The sequence below is a fragment of the Dreissena polymorpha genome, chromosome 12, assembly GCF_020536995.1.
Source record: "Dreissena polymorpha isolate Duluth1 chromosome 12, UMN_Dpol_1.0, whole genome shotgun sequence".
NCBI lineage: Eukaryota > Metazoa > Mollusca > Bivalvia > Myida > Dreissenidae > Dreissena > Dreissena polymorpha.
In genome coordinates, this window is record NC_068366.1 from 70,481,485 (window position 1) to 70,509,423 (window position 27,939).

At 36.7% G+C, this 27,939-nt stretch overlaps 1 protein-coding gene across 1 annotated transcript in view; it reads right to left on the reverse strand.

Annotated features, from left to right (window-relative positions):
* Positions 1 to 783: 783 nt before the first annotated feature.
* LOC127853735 (CST complex subunit CTC1-like) overlaps positions 784 to 27,939 on the reverse strand; it is a 44,855-nt gene continuing 17,699 nt past the window's right edge. Inside the window, exons 9-19 of the mRNA XM_052388474.1 lie at positions 26,682 to 26,806; positions 25,808 to 25,946; positions 14,819 to 14,973; positions 14,458 to 14,562; positions 13,474 to 13,574; positions 12,884 to 12,948; positions 11,911 to 12,071; positions 10,510 to 10,767; positions 3,821 to 3,962; positions 1,994 to 2,129; positions 784 to 1,184 (exon numbers count right to left, since the gene is read on the reverse strand). Of these exons, the coding sequence (XP_052244434.1) occupies positions 1,057 to 1,184; positions 1,994 to 2,129; positions 3,821 to 3,962; positions 10,510 to 10,767; positions 11,911 to 12,071; positions 12,884 to 12,948; positions 13,474 to 13,574; positions 14,458 to 14,562; positions 14,819 to 14,973; positions 25,808 to 25,946; positions 26,682 to 26,806 (1,515 nt within the window). The 3' untranslated portion in view covers positions 784 to 1,056. The remainder of the gene's footprint in view (positions 1,185 to 1,993; positions 2,130 to 3,820; positions 3,963 to 10,509; positions 10,768 to 11,910; positions 12,072 to 12,883; positions 12,949 to 13,473; positions 13,575 to 14,457; positions 14,563 to 14,818; positions 14,974 to 25,807; positions 25,947 to 26,681; positions 26,807 to 27,939) is intronic.

Genomic DNA, 27,939 nt, shown 5'->3' on the forward strand with positions numbered 1-27,939 from the left:
AAACTCGTTTGTTTTTACTCAAATGTGTTCTTTCTTTTTACAAAGGTACAAAGGTGCAGATTAAATCAATTTAGATATCAGCGACCCGTATCGAGTTACGTTATGTGTTTTTCAATATTTAACACAGGTGCAAATTAGGTAAATTACCATATTAACGAGCCGTGTCGCGTAGGTGTGAATAAGTATTTTAGGTGTTGATTAATTGATTTAATTATTGACTACTCGTGTTTCTGACGAACCATAATTCGATGAAAATTTGTTAATATTGTTAGTATGTTGTGTTTTGCTTTACTTTAGTTTCATAAAAAATCATATCGTAACTGTCGTTTTTTCTCCATTTTAGTTAATGTTATCTTACTTAATCCTAAAGACAACCTGCTATGTTAGTCTATGCCAAAATATAACTTAATTTGGTCAACTTGTACCTGCAACAAACATAAACACATCTTATGTATGCAAACACCCATCGCATTTTTTTCATAAAGAACACAAAATTAAAATGGTACGAGTTGACCAACCGGAAAAATGACTAAAGTACGAGTTAACCAAATCGGGTACGAGTTGACTAAGGTACGTGTTGACTTAGGTACGAGTTGACTGGAAACCGGCTCAACTATTACACTTTTCTGTAGCAAAAGAATGGTCTGACAAGCAAATGGACACGCAGGCTGACCATTGCTATTCAAAAATAAAATCCTCCCTCTTTTAAAGTGGTGTACATGATGAATACCATACACTTAGTGTGGTTTTATTAGTTTCCTTTATTATCATTACAACTTTTAAACAAATCAAAAAGTTGAACAGATTATGGAAAAATACGAGTGGCGTTCTAAGAACACTTGAAAAAATGTATGCGCATAAATTGTCATCCCATATTAAGCTGTGCAGTCCACACAGGCTAATCAAGGATGACACTTTTCAATTTTATGGAGTTTCTTGTCTTAAGGAGGTCTCTTCTAAACGCAAATCCAGCATAGGCGGAAAGTATTATCTCTGATTAGCCTGTGCAGGTGGCTGACGCTTATCTGGGACCACACTTAACCTACACGCCTACGTTCACATCTGATGTTGGATGATACTTTCTGGGCAGAACGTGCTCAGCTTTAGGCATTTCAGTTGTAGAAAGGGGAGGCACTGAGTGTTGACTCGCCCAGAGCCGGTGTCGAATTCCTTCCAAACGAAATCTGAAAATAGTACAATGTTCAAATAAAAAAATCAACCTTATTTTAAGAATTAAGCTATGTTATTATCCTGTAATGAAAACAAAACCAGCCAATTTACATAATCTCAAACAAAACTTCGCTGTGTTTACTGGTGTTTGTTTGGACCAGGGCAGTCATCCAGACAAACGAAAACAAAAAAGAATCATTATTGATCAAATGTATTATGCAAACATGATATACACCGATACACTATTTGAAAAGTTTTGATCAGTGAAAAGATGTTCCTACACTGTATCACTAGAAACTACACATCTCAATAACAATATAAATACATGAAGTCGTTGTTTAAAATATGTACTTGTTTTATTACCTTTACATATCATATCGGTAAATAGTTTAGTAGTTTTCTTCTGTGAACAGATGATGCTCGCAAATATTGTAAGGTAATTCACGCCCTCGCAAATATTGTAAGGTAATTCACGCCGAGTAAGGATCAATGAATACAATTTAGGAAAAACATTAATGAAGTACATGTATGTGAACTTGGTTTTTGGTCAATGTTATTAACTGTCGGGTTGCTTTATAAGTGCTAAATTTTCAACCAATTACTGATCAACATTGAAAACCATTTTAGTGGAATATACAAAGTTATAAAGATTAAAAATGACTCACAACTTGTTCTTATTGTCCATGCATATGGAAATAATTATAAAAAGGACAGAAGTGCTGGACACACAATGGGTCCTTTCATAATTGGGCTCTGATACAGATGTATGTATGTTTCAGCGCACGAATAAAGACCATGTCGCAAACTTATACCGGCCACATACCCTCAGGCTCTATGGTGTTGATGTCAATTCTGGTAACACTTTGGGCTAAAAGCAAGTCCCAGGTCCGCTTCACACTTCTGCTCTCTGACAACATGTGCACAAACTGATGTACTGGTGTCTCAAGAACAGGGCATACCTGCAGGATGAGAAAGGAACTATAATGTGCAATGCTTCGTTTTTCTGTATTATTAAATACATTTAAACTGATTATTAGTCAATATATTATCGCCCCTTCAACACTAGCTTAGAACTGTGACTTTGGTAAATTTAACTAAAATTTTTAATGACAAGAAAAAACTTGGTGAGTTCAGTACCTAGAAACATATGGTTCATTGACAACTGTTGGATTTTATGCTCTATGGCAGCAATATAAAAATATTTTTTAACAGGATTTCAATTGGAAATCATAAATTCCACATATTCATCTTATCAAACAGCTGAAATCATGGAATATCTTTTAAAATAAAAAGCAAAACTGATATTTCATTAACAGAAAACATTGAAACACTTGTGAAAACAAGAGATGTGTTTGTCAGAAACACAATGACCCCTTATGCGCCGCTTTGAATAATTTTTTTGACCTTTGACCTTGAAGGATGACCTTGACCTTTCACCACTCAAAATGTGCAGCTCCATGAAATACACATGCATGCCAAATATCAAGTTGCTATGTTAAATATTGCAAAAGTTATGAAGAAGGTTAAAGTTTTGGTTAAAGTTTTTGAATTTGTTTTTTTGATCTTTGACCTTGAAGGATGACCTTGACCTTTCACCACTCAAAATGTGCAGCTCCATGAGGTACACATGCATGCCAAATATCAAGTTGCTATCTTCAATATTGCAAAAGTTATGACCAAGGTTAAAGTTTTGGTTAAAGTTTTGGGACACACACACACACACATACAATGACAGACAGGCTAAAAACAATATACCCCCGATCTTTCGATCTGGGGGCATAATAACAAGTGCTGTTTGTAAAACATGCATGCCCCCCATATGGACTGTCAGTTGTAGTGGCAGCCATTGTGTGAATATGTTTTTTGTCACTGTGACCTTGACCTTTGACCTAGTGACCTGAAAATTAATAGGGGTCATCTGCCAGTCATGATCAATGTACCTATGAAGTTTCATGATCCTAGGTGTAAGCATTCTTGATTTATCATCCGGAAACCATTTTACTATTTCTATTCACTGTGACCTTGACCTTTGACCTAGTGACCTGAAAATCAAAAGGGGTCATCTGCCAGTCATGATCAATGTGCCTATGAAGTTTCATGATCCTTGACGTAAGCCTTCTTGAGTTATCATCAGGAAACCATTTTACTATTTCGAGTCACTATGACCTTGACCTTTGACCTAGTGACCTGAAAATCAATAGGGGTCATCTGCCAGTTATGATCAATGTACCTATGAAGTTTCATAATCCTAGGCCTAAGCATTCTTGAGTTATCATCTGAAAACCATTTTACTATTTCGAGTCGCTGTGACCTTGACCTTTGACCTAGTGACCTGACAATCAATAGGGGTCATCTGCCAGTCAATGTCAATGTACCTATGAAGTTTCATGATCCTAGGCCTAAGCGTTCTTGAGTTATCATCTGGAAACCATCTGGTGGTCGGATGGACCAACGGACTGACAGACCGACATGTGCAAAACAATATACCCCCTCTTCTTCGAAGGGGGGCATAAAAAGTGTCAAACACCCTTAGACTTTTTCCAAGGGACACAAGTTTTAATCTTTAAATAGAACATTACTCAATGTGTTACTAATATAAACGTTAAAATAATAATATAATTACATATATGCATATTATGGATGTACTCACGCCTTGCACAAACACTTCTCCGACCATTGACACTTCCTGCCTCAGAGCGTTCCATTGTTCATCAGTCAGCTGAAGTAAGCTCTGTACATCGGGTCCTGTCAGGGTTACCATGGCAACACAGCTGCCATCGTCCACAACAATGCTGTAGAAAATAATTGACTTAATATAACATGGTAAATTCATTTAATTTGTGTCTTCTTATCTAATCATTCATACCATTTGTATTACTATTTACGTTAATCATGTTAAATAGATGCATTGTAGATCATAATGAATAAGACAAGCCGTGTAAAACGCATGTGAAAACCTATTCTTCTCTCAGAATTTCTAAACAAAGAGAGTCCAAGTGGTGTAAAGCTTTGAGAAAATTCCGGGTCACAAGCTCAAGGGGGGATTTGCAAATTTACATAAACGAAAAAAGAAATTTTAAAGAAATGTGTAAAAAAAAGAAGGATATTTTCCAACACAATATGAGAAATAGGCTATGCCAAGCACGTAGTAATCCAAATTTATTTTGGCAAACAATTAAAAGTGCAAATTATAAAAAAGCTTCACATTGTAGTTATCAGCAACAAATCAAACAAAGTGATTGGTTAAATTATTTTAATCACTTATTATATCGAGAAAATATGCTCATGATTGCAACTTCTGAAGAAGCTGCATTACCTGAATATGATTTAGTTCTAAATAGTCCTATCACACAAGAAGAAATAATGAGAAGTATTAATAAATTAAAAATGGGAAGGGCGCAGGGGTTTGATGGTATAGGGGCAGAGTTTTATAAAAACACGGCTAATGTTATATGTCCAGTATTTTGCTCTCTTTTTAATCATATTCTTAATACAGGTGTTTTTCCTGACATGTGGAGCGAAAGCATTATTGTTCCCTTACACAAATGCGGTTCTAAACTGGAACCGACAAATTATAGAGGTATTTCTTATATAAATGTAATGTATAAAATATTTGGAAATATTGTTAATTCACGATTGTGTACTTGGGCCGAAGAATTTGGCAAACTAGATGAGTCGCAATCAGGTTTTCGGAAAGGTTATTCTACAATTGATAACATATTCGTATTACAAAGCATGGTACAAAAATATATAACTAAGCCAGGAGGAAGGTTTTATGTATTATACGTTGATTTTCAAAGGGCTTATGATGGTATATTGCACCATAAACTATTTGACATAATGCAGAAAATAGGTTTAAAAGGAAAACTTTATAATGTCCTTGTCTCTATGTACTCTAATTTACGGAGTCGCGTGCGAGTCATAAATAACAATGTTACCACTGATTTTAGGTGTAACATTGGCACAAGACAAGGGGACGTAACTAGCACGATCATTTTTAATTTATTCATAAATGAGTTATCCCTTTACCTGCGTGACCAGGGTCATCAAGGAATTTTTATTACGGATGACATACCAAATATACAATGTATATTATTTGCCGATGATGTTGCGAGTTGCTCTGAAACAGCTATTGAACTACAGCGTCAATTAAATAGTATATCTGATTTTTGTCGAATGAGTGGCATGACTGTTAATGAAAAGAAAACCGAAATAATTGTATTTAGAAATGGTGGCCCATTGCGGTCATATGAAAATTGGTTCTATAATGGAAAGCATGTAAATGTCACGTCAGTGTACAAGTACATGGGTCTACTGTTTACTCCTAAATTAAGTTGGTCCAAGGCTAAAGCTAAGTTGGCAAGGCAAGCAAAAAAATCTATTAATGCCATAAAAAGTTACCAAGGCTATTTTGGAAAATTTGACATTCAAGAGTATTTTAAACTTTTTGATTCAATGGTTAAGCCGATCCTTTTATACGGGGCTGAAATTTGGGGTCATACCCTTTCTGAAAATATAGAACAAGTCCAGGCTCAATTTTGCAAAGATTTTATTGGTTTGAATAGGTCAACAAACAATTGCATGGCCCTAGGGGAGGTTGGTAGATTAGAATTATGTGTAGAATATCATTTCAAGTGTGTTAAATACTGGTGTAAACTTATTCACATGCCATTGCATAGATATCAAAAAAATTGTTATATGTTAAAACGCCAGGATGAAATCGGAAGGACAAATTGGGCTACTTCTGTAAAAAATCTGTTATTTAATTATGGATTTGGTTATGTCTGGGTGTATCAAGATGTTGGCAATGTTGATGTATTTTTACAACTGTTTAAAGATCGCCTTATTTGTTGTAACACGCAAAAATGGTCAGGGAGTTTATTCGACTCGTCTAGATGTGAAACATATAGAATGTATAAATCATTGCTTGAACCAGAAAAATATCTTTCGCTTAAAATACCATTCTTTTATAGAAAAGCATTTGCAAAGTTCAGATGTTCCAACCACAAGTTTCTTATTGAAACTGGACGACATCTTGGTATAGAGCATGGTCTTCGATATTGTATACATTGTCTAAATGTAGAAAACACACGTGTCATTGAAAACGAATTTCATGTATTTTTTTATTGTTCTAAATTTCACGAAGAACATAACATTCACCTTTTTTCTTGGTATACAGGAAACAGAGAAGAAATAGATTTTATTAATCTGATGAAAACAAATAATGATCTGACATTGAAGAAAATTGTATTATTTATATATATGTTAATGCGAAAAGTTTAAACATAAAACTATTCACAACTCATGCATGTTAACTATGACATGTCTGTATATTGTATTTTGGTCCGGTGGCCTTTATTTACAAAATAAATTGTCTTGTCTTGTCTTGTCTATCGGCATGTGATCCCAGTGGTGTAATCGGCATGTGATCCCTGTGGTGTAATCAACATGTGATCCCAGTGGTGTAATTGGCATGTGATCCCAGTGGTATAATCAACATGTGATCCCAGTGGGCATGGGATCTTAGGTTTTGATCTCTAAGAAGCATTCAAATGACTTTGTCTCAATATGCCATGATACTGGTTTAACCCAGGAAACAGACTCTGAGGTGCCCTAGTAAAGCACTGGGTTTTCTAACAAACAAGCTTCAATGAATAAGATATATATCGATGGTCCCAATTCAAAATGCCGAACCTACATTTTTTGGCATTTCGCGATTTCGATACTCTGCAAAGCGGGAAATCAATGCGCATATACCTCCAAAATAATGAATTAGTTAACCAATCGCAACAGCTCAAAAAAGTCATGTGATGTAATGACGAACCGCAATTGGTTGAAGTCAAAATGACGAAGCTGCGAAAAAATGTAACTTCGGCATTTTGCGCTCTAATTAATACATAAAAGTATCAATATAGCCATTAATTTTTAAGGTAAATTGACGAAACGTAAACTTTTGCTGATAGAATAATTTAATGATGTACATTTTAGATCATTGAAGAACGCAAAAGAGATCAAAATAATATAAAATGTTGAGGCCTGAACTTAGTAACTTGTGGCCACAACTCGTAGCTTGTTCCTACAACTTATTTAGTTGAGGTCTCAACATAATAAGTTGTTCCTTCAACTTAATAACTTCTGGCCGCAAGTTACGAAGCTGAGTTCACAACTTAATTAGTTGTGGAAACAACTTATTAAGTTTTGACCACAACATAGTTTAACCAATCAGATAGGCCGTTTTATCTTTACCGTTTTATCACTGTAAGTACCCTTATACTCGAACTATTGTGTGTTCGGGTTCAAGCGCCGGTTTGAGCACTATGCCTGTAAGCTATGGATCCCGGGATTGAGCCCCTGTCTGAGCACTTGCCTTGATAGCGACTGGGTACAGGGTTCCGACCCCGGTCTGAGCACTAGCAACGTAAGCGTCGGATCCCGGTTTCGAGTCCCGAAGCACTCGCTTCATAAGAGAGTGGTCCATGGTTTTTGGATTCTAACCCGGAACCCTTCTTGTAAAGGGCGATTGCTCTGACCGGGGCTTGATCCCGGGAACCATCGCTTACGAGGCGAGTGCTAGATGCCTAAGTTTTCGACGGTCTCTGGGTTCGAATCACGGTAAGAGCACTAGTCCTTAAAGCTAATTTGGAGTTTTCGACAGTCCCGGAGTCCGAATAACTGTACGAGCACTAGACATGAAAGAAGCTTTGGGTCTCGAGATCGAGCCTCGGTTTGAGGTCCTACCCTATAAGCGAAGGCTTGAATTCCGATGTGCGAATTTGCACCAACAGTGACAGGTCCCGGAATCCAGCCCCAGTTTGATTACTAGACCTGAAAGCGATGGAACCCGGGTTCAAGCCTGTGTCTTACCACTTGCCCAGTAAGGGAAGGATCCCGGTTGCGACCCTCAGTCTGAGACTTTGCACTGACAGCAACGGGTTCACACAGGGACTCGAACCAAAGAGCCGTCGCTAACATACCATACTGAGCACTCGCCTTCTAAGCGACCGGTTGCCAAAATAAGCACTAGCTCCGTAAGCAAGTCCTGGAATGAGAGCTCGCCTCGCAAGCTATGGGTATTCGGGTTCGAGCGCCGGTCTGAGCACTAGCCATGTAAGCTATAAATCCCGCTTTTTTGGGGTCCGGCGCTAAGACTAGGACTTGGATCAGGGTCCGTTTGCTTACATGGTAAGTACTTAAAACCGAGATTTGAGCCCGGGGCCCATAGCATACAGGATGAGTGCTCAGGCAGGGCCTCCAAATCGGGACCCGTTACGTAGGGTGCGAATGCTCAAACTGGGGTCCCAGTCGCTAACAGGGCAAGTCCTTTGACTGGGGCTAAAACCCCAAAAACCATCGTTTAAAAAAGAAGCTATCAGGCCTGGATTCGAAACCGGAATCCATCGCTTATGTGGCTAGTTTTCACACCAGGGTTCGAAACCTGAACCCAGTCGCTAACTTGGCGATTGCTCAGATAGGGGCTCAAATCTGGAATCCATGGCTTACATGGCAAGTGCTCAGACAGGGCTCGAACTGCGGATCTAGAGCTAACAGAGATAGTACTCAGACCGGAACTCGAACCCGAGCACCTAGTAGTATAAGTGGTACTAGTTGTGATAAAACGGTAAAGATGAAACGGCCAATCTGATTGGTTAAACTTAAAGTAGTGACCTTAACTTAGTTAGTTGGTCCCACAAGTTATTTAGTTGAGGCAACAACTAATAAGTTGTGGGAACAAGTTATGAAGTTGTCGCCACAAGTTTCTAAGACTCGAATGGACCATTAGAATGTCGAAAAAACGTAGGCAAATTGTTTAAGTGGTTTTGTAGTGTTACTTCGGTATAACCCAATGCTTGTTTAAAACATAAATAACTTTGTTGACGTGCGACATTTTACTTAACGCACGCTTTAGCATGCATCTGCTATTAGAATTGATGTTGCTGATTAAATGACATTGGATGGCATCATTCCGGAAATGTTCAACGTTATAGACTTGAATACTTAGTTTTAAGGCTGTTGTTGAGAATAACATTCCAAAGAGGAGAATTGTAAACTTTAGCATGCTACATGCACTTTAAGGATGTTGTAATTAAAATGTTGATTAGTGTAGGCTCGAGAATGCTAGTTGAAAGGGTAATGGAATCATTTAAATTAACATTCTCTAGTTTTAAGTTTGTTGATGTATGATAACGTTTCATTGCAGATAAGACGTTGGCAATCAAACACTTTGTTTCATTTAATAGATTTTCGATTTGATTACTTTCAAAAGGACTTTGAAGTATCAAAATGTTGAAAAGGATTTCTTACTAGCTTTTCTTTTTATGATCAAGAGTTTCCATAGTTATAGAAATAAAATGACCAACTTATGACCATGTTAGATATAACTAACGAATTTTCTTGTTCATTTTAAATTGTTCCTGTTTAATTTGTTCAATAGATAAACAAGTTTTATCTTTCTCATTGTTGTTGTGTCTTTTCCGCCGCAAGTTTTCTTTATTTTAATACATCTTCGTAACCCCTTTACTTACATAATTAACCTACACAGGCGCTAATCCGTCGCAAAGTGTCCTGCCATCTAATGTCAGATATAAAACATATAACACATATTAGTTCATATCTTTATTTTACGCAATATACAAGAACAAATGTATCTTTCTATACAAAACACAATTACCTCTTAACTGTCTATAATGTCGAACCTACACATAAATGAAAGACTAAATGGCGAAGCTACATTTTTCTGCAAACAAACTAACCTGAAATAAAATTCGCATTATACAAACGTGTATCATGCCTAGACATTCTTAAATAAACTACAAAGTAACTTTTATGTAACATTTTGCTCTTGAAGATGAAAAGAAATGCCCTCCTGAAAAGTTGCGTTTTTGTAGGTTCGGCGTTTTGAATTGGGACCATCGATATACATATATACAAAGAACACCAACACTGTATACATAAGAGCTGTTTGTTGAACCATTATTCCCCTCTAGGTAAAACAAATAAAAAGGTTGATTGTATTTAAGATTGGATATATACCTCAAGGTCTATATCAGGTGATTAATGGGATATAAATCAACAATGCCTCGACAATGTGTTTTAAATTATCAAATGGTTTAATGGAAATCAACAAAAGCAAACCAATATACCCCTTCATCTTCTAAGAATGGCCGACAGGTAGTGACTTATTATGGTTTAGTGTAATTCGAACATACGTTTTACGTAATTTATACCTTGCTCTTGCAGAGTAGCCCCACAATATACCCCTTCATATTACAAGAATGACTGACAGGTAGTGACTTATTATGGTTTCGTGTAATTCAAACATCCATTTTACATATTTGATACCTTGCTCTTGCAGAGTAGTCCCATGTCTCTCCTGTGATGCATCCCGGGCTGGTACATTGCCCTCCCACTATCAGACTGGTGCAAGTGCCGCAGGTACATTTCAAGGACACCTTGGGGACACGGATGACGTCACATGCACACCTGTACACCTGACTTGTGCAAGACTGTGTCCATATATCGGACAGAAATACCAGAGGCAGAGCAGAGGCCTGGGCTGGAATATCATTCTTGACATTGTCCCTTGAGGAAAACGCTAATCTGTGAATATATTTAGCCCTAAATCACTTGAAGATACCATGCCATGAACAAATGTGAACAATTAAAAAATATTTATAAATTCAACATTATCAAACAGATCATTTTGATAGTTAATTTTTGTATAGACCATCAAGTGCTTGGTCGTAAGAAAACAAATACAACCCTACTGAACTACCATAAAGGAGACCTTAAAATGAGTAGATGCATACATTCTTATTGAGTATATAATGTGTTTCAAAGAAAAACAGTGGTAACAAGTAATTGAACAAACCATTGTTGTGAAAAAAACACATAAATGAGCAAACTAGTAAAGTGACAGAAACAAATCAACCTCTTATATGTAACAAGACTGTTGCAAAGCAATACAGTCCCCTACCGGCTCCACCATTGTAAGAAATTCCACCATTGTCTGAATTTTTTTGAATTTTTTTATTATTTGTTGCCATAGCAACCAGAACACAATGAAATGACGTGCATAATGTCCATATTGCCATCTGTCCATGTTTCAAGTTTTAAGAAAAAATATTAAGAACTTTTAAAAGTTATTGCAGGATCCAGAAAACCACCATTTTTAGAAGTATTTCTAGTATATTTGTTGCCATAGCAACCAAAATTTTTGATGTAGGAACACAATGAAATGACGTGCATAATGTCCATATTGCCATCTATCCATGTTTCAAGTTTCATGAAAAAATATTAAGAACTTTTAAAGTTATCGCAGGATCCAGAAAAGTGACTGACTGACAGACAGACAGAGCGCAAACCATAAGTCCCCTCCGGTGAAACCGGTAGGTGACAAAAAGCAAAAATACACAACATACATGAGGGTCATAACGTCTTTGATGTGTTTACCTGATTTCAAGGTAAATTAATTGTCTATGACTTGACCTAGTGACCCAGTTTGAGACCCCACTAGATTTACATTGGAATATTAACCTTAATATTGTCACGATAAACATTCTGGCCTTGATTCATCAAGAGTTGCTGGACAAAAATGACCCAGATTTGATACAGTTTCATCCAAATTAGATAAAGAATTTTGCTTTTAGAGTGATAACAATGTAACCACCATGCATAGTGATAAAAAAGCTCACCCAGGAAAGCTAAAAATAGATTTGAAAATCAATATTTTTTTCCATGTACCTATCACTTTGAAAGCAGAGTATTCGTACACTTGAAAACTGTACATATCTGCAGTAGACATTTCCATTCTTTGCAACCTTCCTCTCCACATTGTAGAATGCAGCCCGACTGCCCGGGATCAGACCTGCGGGGCATCTGGCATCTCTTTCATTCACATACAACTGAAATCGTTTGAAAATATGAGCCTTGTTCTGAGAAAACTGAACTTAATGCATGTGCGTAAAGTGTCATCCCAGATTAGACTGTGCAGTCCGCACAGGCTAATCAGGGACGACACTTTCCGCCTAAACTTGACTGCACAGGCTAATCTGGGACTACACTTTACGCACATGCATTACGCCCAGTTTTCTCAGAACGCGGCTCATATACTAGCTTAAGCCCTATTGATCCATTGACATGCTTCAAAAACATAGAAAAAAGGACCACGATACGACAATACATGCCAAATTACAAACCTCTGGGCTTAAAGGTTTCAGAGAAATTTAAAGTTTTTACTCATTCATTTATGAAAAAACAGAAACCTCTAAGGCTGGACAAACTTTGAATAGGTATGATTTGAAGACATTTTGGTAGAGGACCATAAGATGTAAAGCACCAAATATTAAATCAATGAAAAAGTGATTCAGGGTAAAAGATTTTTAGTTATTTGCTAGTGAAGTAATATAAATCGTGTGACTCTTGGGCACAGCAAGTATTGATTCAAATCATGAACAAATATGCTAGAGGATCACCATACACAAACTCATGTCAAATACCGAACCAGTCCGCCTAGCGGTTGCATTGAAGATAATATTATTTATAACTGTATACGCATATGGAAAAAAAGTGAACCATAGGGCTGGGCCAATTTAAACATTGAGCAATTCATGCTATGGTGAGCTAAAACAAAACAATATTCAATGTAATAGGTCATAAGGAAAATGACAGATTCAAAAGTGGACTGGACATTGCATGGTTTGCAAAATGGTATTACCCAGATTTTTTTGTTTTCATGAAGAATGTCCTCCACTAGAAGTCGTGCACATTGCTGTGGAACACCTGTAATACATTTGCAATGAATATCAGATAAACACTTAAAAACAAGCCATGTGTCAATAGGACACAGATGTTTCCACACGTTTATCTTGGTGGTTGGGAGACTGGTATTTAAATGACACATCGTCTTATGATGCTTTACATTTGCGCCAAGTAATAAAAAAATCCATTTATAAATATTAAGTATGTCTGAGACAGGAATTTTAACAATTTGACCTCTGAATGTCAATTTCAAGAAGTTTTAAAGCAAATTTGGACCTCTGATCTCTTAGTGTAATATTGACTTTAAGGTGAAAACATATATAAACTGATATTTAATATGCTAACCCCAGTATGTTTTCAGGAGGTATTCCCCATTGAGTTTTTGATCATTTTTGTTATTCATCTAAGATTTCACAAAAATAAAAACATACAGAGACGTTCAACAATTCAGCATATGAATCCCAAATTAATGCAAATATGATCAACATGAATCAGATGGTCTGGTTTAGATAAGCAATAAGATACATCAGTTATAGTTCCCCCCACCTGCTGATGACCAAGTGTCCTTGTGTGAGGATTCCCTATCTGGTGAAGTGGTCATCCTTCGCACTACCAGCCCTTCAAAGCTCACTATTCCAATCTGAAATCTAAAGAGAACTTAGAGGTTCATACATGAATAAGTAAACACATTAAACAAGAGATTGCCAAGCAATATTGTCCCCTACCGTTCAAACTCCACCATTGTCAGTAATGTTTATATATATTATTTGTTGCCATAGCAACCAGAATTCTTGATGTAGGAACAAAATGAAATGACGTGCATAATCTCCATATTGCCATCTATCCATGTTTTAAGTTTCATAAAAAAATATGAAGAACTTTTAAAGTTATCGCAGGATCCAGAAAAGTGTGACGGACAGGCAGACAGACTGACAGACGGAGCGCAAACCATAAGTCCCCTACGGTTTCACCGGAAGGGAACAAAAAATTGACGCCAGCTTTGTGAATGTTTATGTATATTCTGTTCCATCATTCAAAATCTATAAATTAACATAAACCTACCACTACATGTATTTAAAAGTTATTATGATCTTCACAATATTGTGTACAATATTTTATACTTTGCCCCCTTGGTGCAAAAAGGTACCATGTGACATTATAATTAGAAGGCACATGGCACCTTTTTGCACCCATGGGAAGAATTATATACATGTATATCATAAGGATTCTTGTTCTATGGAAAACACATAATAAGAATAAAGATGTATATATAAGTATATAAAATTATAAACACATAGGATAGCTTGTTTATCAAGGTCAATCAGTAATCTACAATTTGTAGTATAACTTAGTATTTCTTGATACATGGCAGATAGGCCCAACATCAACAAGATATGAATGATTTGTTGAAACAATAATCTAGCTTGGCTGCTGCTTATATCTTTTTTTTATTTACAATAGTTGTATGATAGATGGTCTATTGATGGAAAGATAACATGTCAATGACCATTAAGTAACAGTTGTAATTACCCTTGTTGCAAGACAGCAGTTAAGGAAGACAGTGTATCCCATGGGGACCAAGTCCCCTGCCATGTTTCACATACATCTGCTGCTGAATTCACAGACAGAAGTATCCTAAAATTGAGAAAGTAATTGCATTTGAGTCCGTATGGAATATGAACTTTAATTGACTGCTTGAAAAATGCGGTCTGGAACAGAAGAGCAAATACAAGAAAAATCGGTTAAATTCAATAAGAACATCACTGTCATATGCAAGTAGTGTTAAAAACTATCTTAGACAACTATTTTTTTAAAAACCAAGCAATTTTTATTTTGTTCTTTTTTTGTCAAGTTACATAAGGAAACTAACATGAGGTCAACACTTTCTCACCTTGTTTTGCTTTTAACTGCCATCTTCTGTATATTCACATTGGAAATGTTCATGGCAAACAAGGGAGCTGACTTCGCTGCAACAAAGTTTAGGAACATGCCAGGATATATGACACCGTAATGACGGAGTAGTGGCCCTTCAAACAGCAAGCACACCTGAAATATATTCCGACGATAAATCGTTTAAGTATTAAATTCAAAACATTAATTCTATCAAATTATTGTAAAACAAGGGACAAAGTTGTCACAAAACCAGGTTTTCAATATAAAACAAGAGATGTGTTTGTCAGAAACACAATGCCCCCTAATGCGCCGCTTTTTTTCTTTTGACCTTTGACCTTGAAGGATGACCTTGACCTTTCACCACTCAAAATGTGCAGCTCCATGAGATACACATGCATGCCAAATATCAAGTTGCTATGTTCAATATTTCAAAAGTTATTGCAAAACTTTACTGTAAGGTTAAAGCTTTGGGACAGAATGACAGACAGACAGGCCAAAAACAATATGCCCCCGATCATTCCATCCGGGGGCATACAAAGTTATGAAAATTTATGTTTGTTATTTTTTGACTTTTGACCTTGAAAGTTGACCCTGACCTTTCACCACTCAAAATGAGCAGCTCCACGAGAAGTAAGTAAGAGATTGAATGGAGAAATGAACATTTTTTTTATATTTTGACCTTTGACCTTGAAAGATGACCTTGACCTTTCACCACACAAAATGTGCAGCTCCACTAGATACATATGCATGCCAAATATGAAGTTGCTGTGTTCAATATTAAACAAGAGATGTGTTTGTCAGAAACACAATGCCCCCAATTGTGCCGCTTTGAAGCCATAAATTTGACCTTTGACCTTAAAGGATGACCTTGACCTTTCACCACTCAAAATGTGCAGCTCCATGAGATACACATGCATGCCAAATATCAAGTTGCTATCTTCAATATGAAAAAGTTATTGCAAAACTTTAACCAAGGTTAAAGTTTTGTGACACACTGACTGACTGACTGGCTGGCTGGCTGGCTGGCTGGCTGGCTGGCTGGCTGGCTGGCTGGCAGGCAGGCAGGCAGGCAGGCTGGCAGGCAGGCAGGCAGGCAGGCAGGCAGGCAGGCAGGCAGGCAGGCAGGCAGGCAGGCAGGCAGGCAGGCAGGCAGGCAGGCAGGCAGGGCAGGCAGGCAGGCAGGCAGGCAGGCAGGCAGGCAGGCAGGCAGGCAGGCAGGCAGGCAGGCAGGCAGGCAGGCAGGCAGGCAGGCAGGCAGGCAGGCAGGCAGGCAGGCAGGCAGGCAGGCAGGCAGGCAGGCAGGCAGGCAGGCAGGCAGGCAGGCAGGCAGGCAGGCAGGCAGGCAGGCAGCCAGACAGACAGACAGACAGACAGACAGACAGACAGACAGACAGACAGACAGACAGACAGACAGACAGGCCAAAAACAATATACCCCTGATCTTTCGATCCGAGGGCATAAAAAGTTATGATAAAACGAAGGTTAAAGTTTTAGGAAAGAAAAAAAGAAAGATATTTGACTTTGACTTTTCACCACTCAAAATGAGCAGCTCAATGAGATACACATGCATGGTAAATATCAAGTTGGTATGTTGAATATTGCCAAAGGTATCAAACTTTAACCAAGGTTAAAGTTTTGGACAGGCAGGCAGGCAGGGAGGCAGACAGACAGACAGGACAAAAACAATATACCCAGATCTATCGATATTGGGGGCATAACAAAAGTCTGATAAAGGGAGACAACTACAACTCAAAATGTGCATTGCTACTGATTGTTAATCACAGTTACCCCCCTTGTTTAAAAATAAATCTTATTATCTATTTTTAGTCGTGGCGACTTTGACCTTGGAGAAATCTACGTAATTCTTTTGCGCGACACACCATCCAATGATGGTGAACAAATGTGCCAAATGATTTTAAAATCTGACAATGAATGATATAGTTATGGCCCAGCAAGCTCCTTTATGGCCATTTTTGACCTTTGAACTCAAAGTGTGACCTTGACCTTGGAAAAATGACTTAATTCTTTCGTGCGACACACTGTCCAATGATGGTGAACAAATGTGCCAAATGATTTTGAAATCTGACAATGAACCACATAGTTATGGCCCGGACAAGCTTGTTCCGCCCGCCCGCCAGCCAGCCAGCCCGCATTCGCCAATCTAATAACCAGTTTTTTCCTTTGGAAAACCTGGTTAAAAATAATTATTCAAAGACAATAAGTCTCTGAAAAGAGCGATGTAGCTAAAAAGCCTCACAACAAGAGCTGTCAGAGGACAGCGCGCTCAAATATTCAAGTGCTTGACAGTATAATGTAAGCCATCATGGAGAGGGGGGGGGTATAATGTGGGTTTGTGGTCATTTAATAGATGATCTTTCAAAAATAAGGAAAACAAAAAAAAAATTTGGGGGGGGGGGGGCGGGGGATTCTGGGGGATGGTTTGGGTGGAGTGCATTGTGGTATGTCAGGTAAGTGTTGTTTTGTCAAAGTATGAAAAAAATGTGATCATAAATAAAGAAGTTATGGCAATTTAAGCAAAATGTTCAAATATCTAAGTATAAAAGGGGCCATAATTCTGTCAAAATGCTTGATACAGTTGTCTGCTCTTGTTTATAGATTGGGGTCATGTTGATAAAGAAGTATGCAAAACATAAAAGCAATATGTCAAAGGACATAGGAAATAATTGGGGTGGTACGCAAACTTTAACATAGATTTATCAATAATATGCATATTCTAAGTATAAAAGGGGCAATAATTCTGTCAAACTGCTTGATAAAGTTGTCTGCTCTTGTTTATAGATTGGGGTCATGTTGGTAAAGAAGTATGCAAAATATAAAAGCAATATGTCAAAGGACATAGGAAATATTTGGGGTAGTATGCAAACTTTAACATTTGCACGCTAACGCTAACACCGCGGTGAGTCGGATAGCTCCACTATATATATTTCATATATAATAGTCGAGCTAAGAAAGTGCATGTCCACTCTAAAACAAGTGCATATCACATTTCATTGAATTTAGATAATTTTTTCCAGAGATTTTGCAGGGAAACAAAAATAACTGTTGGTTGCAGGATCATTTCTCGTTTCACATGTTCTTTTTAAACATAACCTTTATTTATATAATTAATATAATATCTAAAATGAAGACAGATGATGTACCGTACTATGTCATGTTAATGCAAGCCATTATGATCTAATACAAGTTACAAAAGGGAAAAAAAAAATAAGCAAAACCTTTAAAGGAATTATAATGCTGTACTTAAAGCAGGTATCTATGATGTTATTTTTTTCAAACAGATAACAATTGACAAAAAACAACTAGAATAAAAGTTCATTACCATAACTAACAACAAACAAAAAAAGAGTTTACAATTTCCAATAATGTTTGTCTCCACAGACCAAATTCATTGATGCCAAAAAAGCATGAACACTGTTGGAGAATCTTGATTAATCTGCGCATATTTATTTATGTGACACATATATGTTCAGAAGATTTGTGGTTGTGCTAGTAGCTACTGGTATAAGTTAAGGTTTCACTATCTGCATATAAAACATTTGATTTATCGTATTCATACCATGGGTAGATATTTAATTGATTTTATTTAATATTCCTCTTCATGTGTTGTTTTAAGATTGCAAAAATACATTAAAATCATATTGACCCAGTTTAGGATACTCAGCATGCAATTCTAAGCACAATCACATTTTAATTGTAAAAAACAAGCTTTTAAGCAATTTGTATGATTTAACATTTAAAGGAAAGATGATCTTTACGCAAAACAGCTTCAGATTAAAAAAATTGGATGACATTGAAAAATTTATTTAACTTTGTGAACTTCAATTTAATGGTATTTTTTGTTATTTGTTTTTTACCTTGAAATTATTGGAACCAACAAAGAGAGCACAATCCATTACAAAGTGATGCTTTGTCTCTTTCATCTTTCCAAATTTTTCTGAAATGACATTTCCCTTACTTTCCACCATCACACTAGCCTCAAGGAGCCCACAGATCTTGTTAATATCGAATTCTTTGCACTTTTCACCTGAGAACTTTGACTGTGACTTTTTTCCGCTATAAATCCTCACTTTATCTGCTGGTTCCATCAGGTCCGAACTCCCCTTCTCATGCTTTTTCTCAAATGCCTCTGTATCTATCTTATCAGGTTTAGACACTACATCTTTAGCATGCTGTTTTGTACAGTCAGCCTGAGCTGGTTTAACAGTGTCTGTCAGACTAGCGTCATTAGTGTGGCTGGGCGGTCTGCCAGAACAAGACAACTGTCTACAAAACACAAACCCACCACCAGGTCTTTCATGCTTATGTAACACGCCTTGACCTTGGCCACCACTGCAAGTATTTAACGCATTAGTTGCTGCAAATTGACACACACTGCTGTTCAACTTCTGATCATTTGCAATATCTGATGGTTTATATTTTATATCAGTACAACCAACATTATTTTCATTGCTCATCAGTTCTGCACTAGAACAACTCCTTTTCACTGTGGAGCATTTTTCCTTCTTGAAATCGCAAACCATTCCAGTTTTGAGCAAATCTAATACTAAATACCTATAAGAGCTACTGTTTCCCAGTGCAGATGTAAAAGGCATACATTTCTTAATCAAAGTTTTATTTGTCCTAGGTTCAGTAACCAAATAAAAATTCCTAACACAAACAACTTTTCCCAGGCAACACTGGTGGGCATAGCAACAAGGAAATGCTTGACCATATGTCCTAGACGAACAACAACACCCATCAAAACATGAATGTTTCAATACAGCTCTATCCAGACCGCTGTCATCAGAATCACCCCCATCTATGTTTGCAGTTTCAATGCCCGTATCCATGTCTATGTTGACAGTCTGTGTGTTGTGCACACATTCTGTTGATGTTGCCATTGACAATGATGCTGTTGGGTTGCTATGGATACAGCATGTCACCACATCAAGGGCACCTGTTGCATCACATAGCAGGAGCTGACCAGTTTCTTCTGATGTCTTCAGTATGCCTAATAAACACTGAAACAAAATATACATGTTTGAATGATAAGATCACCAAATGATTAAGGGATAGTTTGAATGTGAGTGAAATTGAAAGCGATTGAATGCTGTTACAGACAATTTTATTTAATGGAATTGATCACAGTTTTATAAGATTTATACTTTATACTCAACCAGCGAAACAACACAAATGACCATCATCAATGCATATTACAGAATCTTGCATATCCCTCCAAAGAATATGCTTGTCAGGGGGCTCTAAAAATGATCAGTATAACAAAGTGTTGACAAGTTTGTCTTCAAAAGTTCAAGAGCAGAATTGAAAATTCATGACCTCCGACCTTAAATTGTGACCTTTGTTTTTCACCTAGAATTGAACATGATGCATCCTAGCGTAATCAAAGGAGGAATAATTCAACATAATCTTAGATTAAATTATTCTAATGTATCACAAAACACATGACAGAAATTTAACTTAACAAGGGCTGTTTGTAAAACATGCATGCCTCCCATATGGGCTGTCAATTGTAGTGGCAGCCATTGTGTGAATACGTTTTTTGGCACTGTGACCTTGACTTTTGACCTAGTGACCTGAAAATCAATAGGGGTCATCTGAGAGTCATGATCAATGTACCTATGAAGTTACATGATCCTAGGCATAAGCTTTCTTGAGTTATCATCCGGAAACCATTTTACTGTGTCAAGTCACCGTGACCTTGACCTTTCACCTAGTGACCTGAAAGTCAATAGGGGTCATCTGTGAGTCATGATCAATGTACCTATGAAGTTTCATGATCCTAGGCGAAAGCGTTCTTGAGTTATCATCCAGAAACCATTTTTCAAAGTTGAGTCACTGTGACCTTGACCTTTGAACTAGTGACCTGAAAATCAATAGGGGTCATCTGCGAGTCATGATCGATGTACCTATGAAGTTTCATGATCCTAGGCATAAGCGTTCTTGAGTTATCATCCGGAAACCATTTACTATTTCAGGTCACCGTGACCTTGACCTTTGACCTAGTGACCTGAAAATCAATAGGGTCATCTGCAAGTCATGATCATTGTACCTATGAAGTTTCAAGATCATAGGCATAAGCATTCTTGAGTTATCTCTGGAAACAATTTTACTATTTTGGGTCACCGTGACCTTGACCTTTGACCAAGTTACCTCAAAATCAATAAAGGTCATCTGCGTGTCATGATCAATGTACCTATGAAGTTTCATGATCCTAGGCCTAAGCGTTCTTGAGTTATCATCCGGAAACCATCTGGTGGACGGACGGATGGACATACGGACGGACGGCCCGACGTGCAAAACAATATACCCCCTATTCTTCGAAGGGGGGGCATTAATATTGAAAATTGCCTTTGACACAGGACTTTCACTAAAGATAAAAAAAAAGAATGATACACGACATATCATCTGAAATGGGGATTAATAATCAAGGAAATATCAACCTCCACTAAGACATAAAGTTACTCTAAACAATAATTCCCTGACTTTGATGTTGACTTTTATCTTTCAAAAAGGGGCCTAGGACTTGCCTGCTGTCCAGTGACTGGTCATGAAGAATAATTATCCAACGCTTTACAAAAATCAACCCAGGCATGTTAGAGTAGAAAAAATCATTTATGACCCCTGACAATAAATGGTGACCTTGATTTTTACCAAGAAGCATCGGCGTTGTATGCAACAAATCATTTAGTCAATAAAAAAAGTTATCTGAATACAAAAATCCTTCTTCAAGGCATGTTGATTTAATGAATCTAAAGTATATTACTTTTGACCTTGGTGTGTGACCTTGACCTTTGACCTTGTTATGGGGAATGACAATCTCAAGCAATAGTTACATGTATATCCTCTCATGAATGTTATAGTTCAATACCAATCAAGACAGATTTAACCACCCTGCCACCAACAGAATGACAGTGGGAGGCATTACAATGTGACTATTACAGCAGTTTTAAAGCATATGTAAACTAAAAGATGAACATAAGCAATACTTTAAACACACCAATCAAAACACTGCTTTAAGTTTAAAGTTACATATTTAAGCTATGCAAATTATTGATCCAATATGGTAGTGAGAAAACACAGAAGTAAACTCGAATAAGGCTGAAATGTGAACTGAAAGTGTATGCATTATTTATATACATAAAGCAAATACAACAGAATGTCATTACTGACTGGTGTGAAGAATTAGACACATGCCTGACTACTAAAGCGCTTGACACCATGATGCCAATCTGATGTGGGAGGTTTCATACTTGAGGGAATAAAGTCCGAGTCCCATGGTACCTGAAGAAGGTCTTTGATGCAGACAAAGCCAAACTCCGGCTGAAAAAACAACACATTAACATAAAATATTTTCTGAACTGGATCTGAACAGTCGAATTTGGGACAACACTTTCCACCTTAACTGGATCTGAACAGTCGAATTTGGGACAACACTTTCCACCTTAACTGGATCTGAACAGTCGAATTCGGGACAACACTTTCCACCTTAACTGGATCTGAACAGTCAAATTTGGGACAACACTTTCCACCTTAACTGGATCTGAACAGTCGAATTTGGGACAACACTTTCCACCTTAACTAGATCTGAACAGTCGAATTTGGGACGATACTTTATGCACATACATTCAGTCACGTTTTTCAACAGCTCAATTGCAAAAAACATAGGTTTGCATCATCTTCCTGTTTGCCTAAGGTTGTTTTTTTAACAGTTTTAAGCAAACTGCAAGGATGTTCATGCTTGTACCTGCCACTGTAACCCAAAATTTTCCAACTTAATCAGTGATTGATAGCCTGCTTAAACGAGTGGTATAAATCACTTAAAACATTTTTAAGTTGTGCTTTGCACAAGGAAAGTACATTATGTTGTTATGTTAAGAACAAAAACAAACAAGCAATGGCAAAAACTACTATGAACAGAGATATGGTTCTTGCAACCTGCACTTAATAATATTATCCTTTATAAATATATAAAGTTTAATGCAAAGCCTTCAATAACATTGAATTTATGGTTGTCCCATTGTAAAAAGGGTAACAACTCTGTTTATCCTGAAGAGAATAATAGTTCTTATGCTCAAACTTTGTTTAAGATATCTATGAATACATGGAGGTTCATTTAAATTTAATGTGTGTAGAGTTATGCTCAAGGCAAAAAATGGGCAATGCAAAAATACACAAATGGCAATAATTTCAAAAATACTAATAACAAAGTTGTGGTGCTTGTTCTCTTTTATTTCTTCTAATGTCCTCTATAAGTGAACACAATTTTTTTCAAATACCTACCTTACCACAGAAATAAAACAAGAGGGCCTGAAAGGCCCAATGTCGCTCATCTGAGATAAAAAGAAATGACCTGTTCTTTGCAGCCCAAGATAGCAATGGAACAAATGTTCTAACCAAGTATCATGAAGAATGAACAACAAACTGCCCCTTGGCAGCCATGTTTTTTTAACAGTCCTGAACCATTTTTTAGCTCTTCCAAGATATGTCCAAATTTCATGAAGATTGGGAAAAAAATGTGTCTTCTAGACTGTTCACATGTTGTCACTATATACATATAAAGAAAACTGTCCTACTCCCTGGCGGCCATGTTTTTCACTGATCACGACAATTTTCAAATTCGTCCGAGACATCCACATAACTAATATTTTGACAAAATTTGATGATGATTAGGCAAAACATGTGACTTCTAGAGTGTTCACAAGCTTTTTTACTATATAAATATAAGGAAAAAGACCTCCCCTGGCGGCCATGCTTTTATACCGATCCAAACCATTATCGAACTCAACTGGCCTATCCAGGTGTGGTAGTGCGGTCTCTTTCGCTTACGCAAATGAACCGGTAACAGGACGGTTACAACTTATGTTACTTTGTAAGCACTTATGTAATGCGGAAATATTTATTTGACAAACTCTTATTTCCGGTCAGGATGAATATACTGACTGGTTGTAATTCAATTAACTAAAAGCGTTCAGTCAGGGACGCCTAAATACACTCAAAGAATTTATTTATAAGTGAAGACCAAGGCAGCTTAAACAATAATAACTAATTTTTATTCCAAGAACTCGGAAAATGAAGAACAATGACAGAAAATTAAGAACAGGTTCAAGCAAAGTCTAAAGCATCTAAGTATCGTTACAAAAATGAACAACATACAGCGAATACCTTAATGAATGTAAAAAGAAGTTCAAAATCTGTCAAAAAACTGATATAAATATAAGTAACTGTTAGTCTAGAAAGTGCTTCAAAAATCTAGTTTACAAAATGGGTCTAATTTAATCTAAAGAACAATATTTATGGAGATTAGGAAACTTCAGTGAATCAAATGTAAAAATAAGAAAAAATTACTACAGTTATTGAAATAGAATAGAGTCTTTCTTATTTAGAAAATGCCAAATAAAAATATTCTAAATAATAAAAATAATTTAGAAAATAATGCCAAAATGTCTTGATGGTGGTGTTAAAAATAATTTAGAGTTTAATTATTTCAAAATTCCACCCTTTTTCAAGAGCTGTGAACTTTTCAAGAAAGCATCAAGAGGTGTTCAAATAAGCCCAAACAGCTTATTTTATACAGTTCAGAAGAGATCAATGGCAGAGTTAATTTTCCCTCAGAACAGTGCATTTATCAATGATCAATATCTTCCCAAATTCCAGAGCAGAACTAAAAATAGATTACTGAAAAAGGTTAAACAAGGGAGATAAATACTGCATAAATACTGTAAAATCATATACATGTTGTCTTTCTTTCAGTTATCTCTTAGTTGAAAGGCTTATCATAAGTGTTAATGACTAAAACAGTTATGTTAACCATGAAAATTCTGTGTTATGAAAAATTACATAACACAGTTAATGTCACATAATATTGACATAATAAAACCAAACTTTACTACACAGGAAACCAATGTTCTGACCAAATTTCATGAAGATTGAGCAAACTAGAAAGTTAACAAGATTTTACTATAGCTATATATAGCCATATAAGGAAAAATGCCCCGCCCCTTGGCAGCCATGTTTTTCAAGCCAAGGTTACCATTTTTGAACTCATCCAAGATATCATTGGGACAAATCATCTGAGCAAGTTTCATGAAGAGCGGAAAATAAATGTGGCCTCTAGAGTGTTAATAAGGTTTTACTATAGCCATATAAGGAAAAATGCCCAGCCCCCTGGCGGCCATGTTTTTCAACCAACGGACATCATTTTCGAACTCGTCTAAGATATCATTGGGATGAATCTTCTGACCAAGTTTTATGAGGATCGGACAATAAATGTGGCCTCTAGAGTGTTAACAAGATTTTGCTATAGCCATATTTAGCCATATAAGGAAAAATGCCTCGCCCCTTGGCAGCCATGTTTTTCAAGCAAACGTAACCATTTTCGAACTCATCCAAGATATAATTGAAACCAATCTTCTGACCAAATTTCATGAAGATAGGACAATAAATGTGGCCTCTAGAGAGTGAACAAGGCAAATGTTGACGTCGCACAACGCAAGACGGACAACGGACGACGGACAAAAGGCGATCACAAAAGCTCACCATGAGCAGGTTGTGCTCAGGTGAGCTATAAAAGTACAAGAAAAAAGACTAAAAGACAATGAGTCTGTCAATCCTGAAAAAAGTTATGGTTTTTGTACTTTGATTCCCTACAGTCCTCTCTCTATCAGTATATGAGGTTTCATTTGAATAAATTTGATATTTGTTGAATAATGCTTCACAAAGAAGGATGTACTGAGAGATTGAAGGACTGATGGACAATGCAACTATGTAACATAAAAACACTCAAAGCCGCAATTGAATTTTCTAAAATTTTAACAGAAACAAACTAAGAACTGGTTCGGTTTTGTCAAATAAAAGAAATTCCCTATCATAAACACACTCTATTGTGCCCTAATGTATGTTCAATACATACCAAGGTATCTCTCCTTGTCAGTGGGCAGTAATGCCCTAATGTATGTTCAATACATACCAAGGTTTCTCTCCTTGTCAGTGGGCAGTGATGCAGGCACGTCAGGAACTCATCCAGAACATTCCGGGAGTTGCTGATAAACATGGACCCAATACTGGGTTCAGTCTTCATCAAGTGCAAAAACATCCGGTCTGACAATCTGGCAAGATAGTAAATCTTAGTCATCATAGTCGTCATGATCATGATCATCATCACTTATTCTCCATAATATTAAATTGACTCCGCAACACATTAAGATTTTTTGTGTGACAATTCTATGAAATATGTCATGATCAAATTTAAATCAGATTTGAACTGTTTTTGTTCTGAAGAAAGTTGATTTTTTTTTTGGATAAAATCCTCATTCCCAACCCTGAATAACATTTGCGAGGTCATTGCCCAAAACATATTATTAACGCTTATAAATGGGCCTTGCTCAGAGAAAACAGGGTTTCAAGCATGTGCATATAGTGTTGTACCAGATAAGCCTTTGTTTTCCACCTAGGCTATCAACGGTGACACTTTCCACCTCAAATGGACTTTTGCTAACAGACTCCTTTTAAACAACAAATACAACAAGAGATTTCCAAGCAATATGGTCCCCTACCAGTGAAACTCCACCATTGTCAGTAATTTTTTTTTACATTTGTTGCCATAGCAACCACAATTTTTTGACGTAAGAACAAAATGAATTGACATGCATAATCTCCATATTGCCATCTGTCCAGGTTTCAAGTTTCATGAAAAAATATGAAGATCTTTTTAAGTTATCGCAGGATCCAGAAAAGTGTGACGGACCGACAGACTGACACACAGAGCGCAAACCATAAGTTTCACCGGTAGGGGACAATAAAAACGTAAACAAATCGTCTTTGATTATTTAGAATGATATAACCTTGGCTGAGGAAACTGCTGGTTGAGCATCAGTTTGATTTCACACAAATTCTCCACCTGACTCTGTGACAGCAGACTGGCATACAGTGTCTTCTGTAGAGTGATGGATGGCACATCTGTGGAGTCCTAGAGTAAATGACTCACAAAAAACAACGTTGTTCAAGGGATAACTTATCAGCAAAGGTGGTAACCATTTGTCCATTTTGAATTGTATTGAGAAAAAGTTGAAATGATATTGCTCATCATGTAGATGAAGTGTATAAAGTTGAAGAAAATGTGCCAAATGATAATTATGAAAGAAGGTGGCTTGACAAAATAGTACAGTACGTATAATCCAACCAGGCATATAGTTTATTACTATATATGAAAATCTGCCACTTTATAAATTATAATAAATCCTATTGGCAGCTTTGAAGGTAAGCAATGCAAATACTAGTTCACCCTTGATCGTTCACATGTTAAATTGGGCTTGCAAGTTTCGAACCCAGGGGTATGATTTCAACAATCTTTGAAACAGAACACAATCTTAAGTTACATACCAAATATAAATCATATTTAAACATTTCACCCCACATCCCTTGGCAACCCTATTGGACCATAAAGACATACTTTGAAAAACTTAGTAGAGTATCACTATATGATGTACAGGTCAAATATGACACCTTTTGGTCTTTTTGTTTGAGATATTCTTAAATTTTCAGTTTTTTAGTCAATACAAAGTATGTGACCCTAGTTTAAACTGACAATTTTTTTATCCAAGCATATGGCCATTTGAAGCTCATTTTGAATTTAACCATGAAAAAAGCCACACCACTTCTTCTTTTGATTGTGAAACGTTATACATTTCATATATTTTGAACAAACATCAAGGAATTTATTCAAAAGACAAGAAAAGCTGACAGACCAATCGACATGGTGTTTCCATTATACCGTCTTCAAACTTTGTTTAGGATCATATAAAAACAAAAATTCTAATTCATTCCCCACATAAGAGATTTATTTTCTGATATAAATAGTTCACAGTGCATTGCAAAGATAAATTGTGCAAGGCTTAACCCTTTGCATGCTGGGTAATTTGTCTTCTGCTAAAATGTCGTCTGCTGAATTTCTAAAATAAGCATTTTCTTCATTTTTTTTCAAAGAATACTATCAGAATAGCAAACAGTTTGGATCCAGATGAGACGCCACGTTCTGTAGCGTCTCATCTGGATCCAAACTGTTTGCAAAGGCCTTCACAACTCGGTTCCCGCACTGTAAGG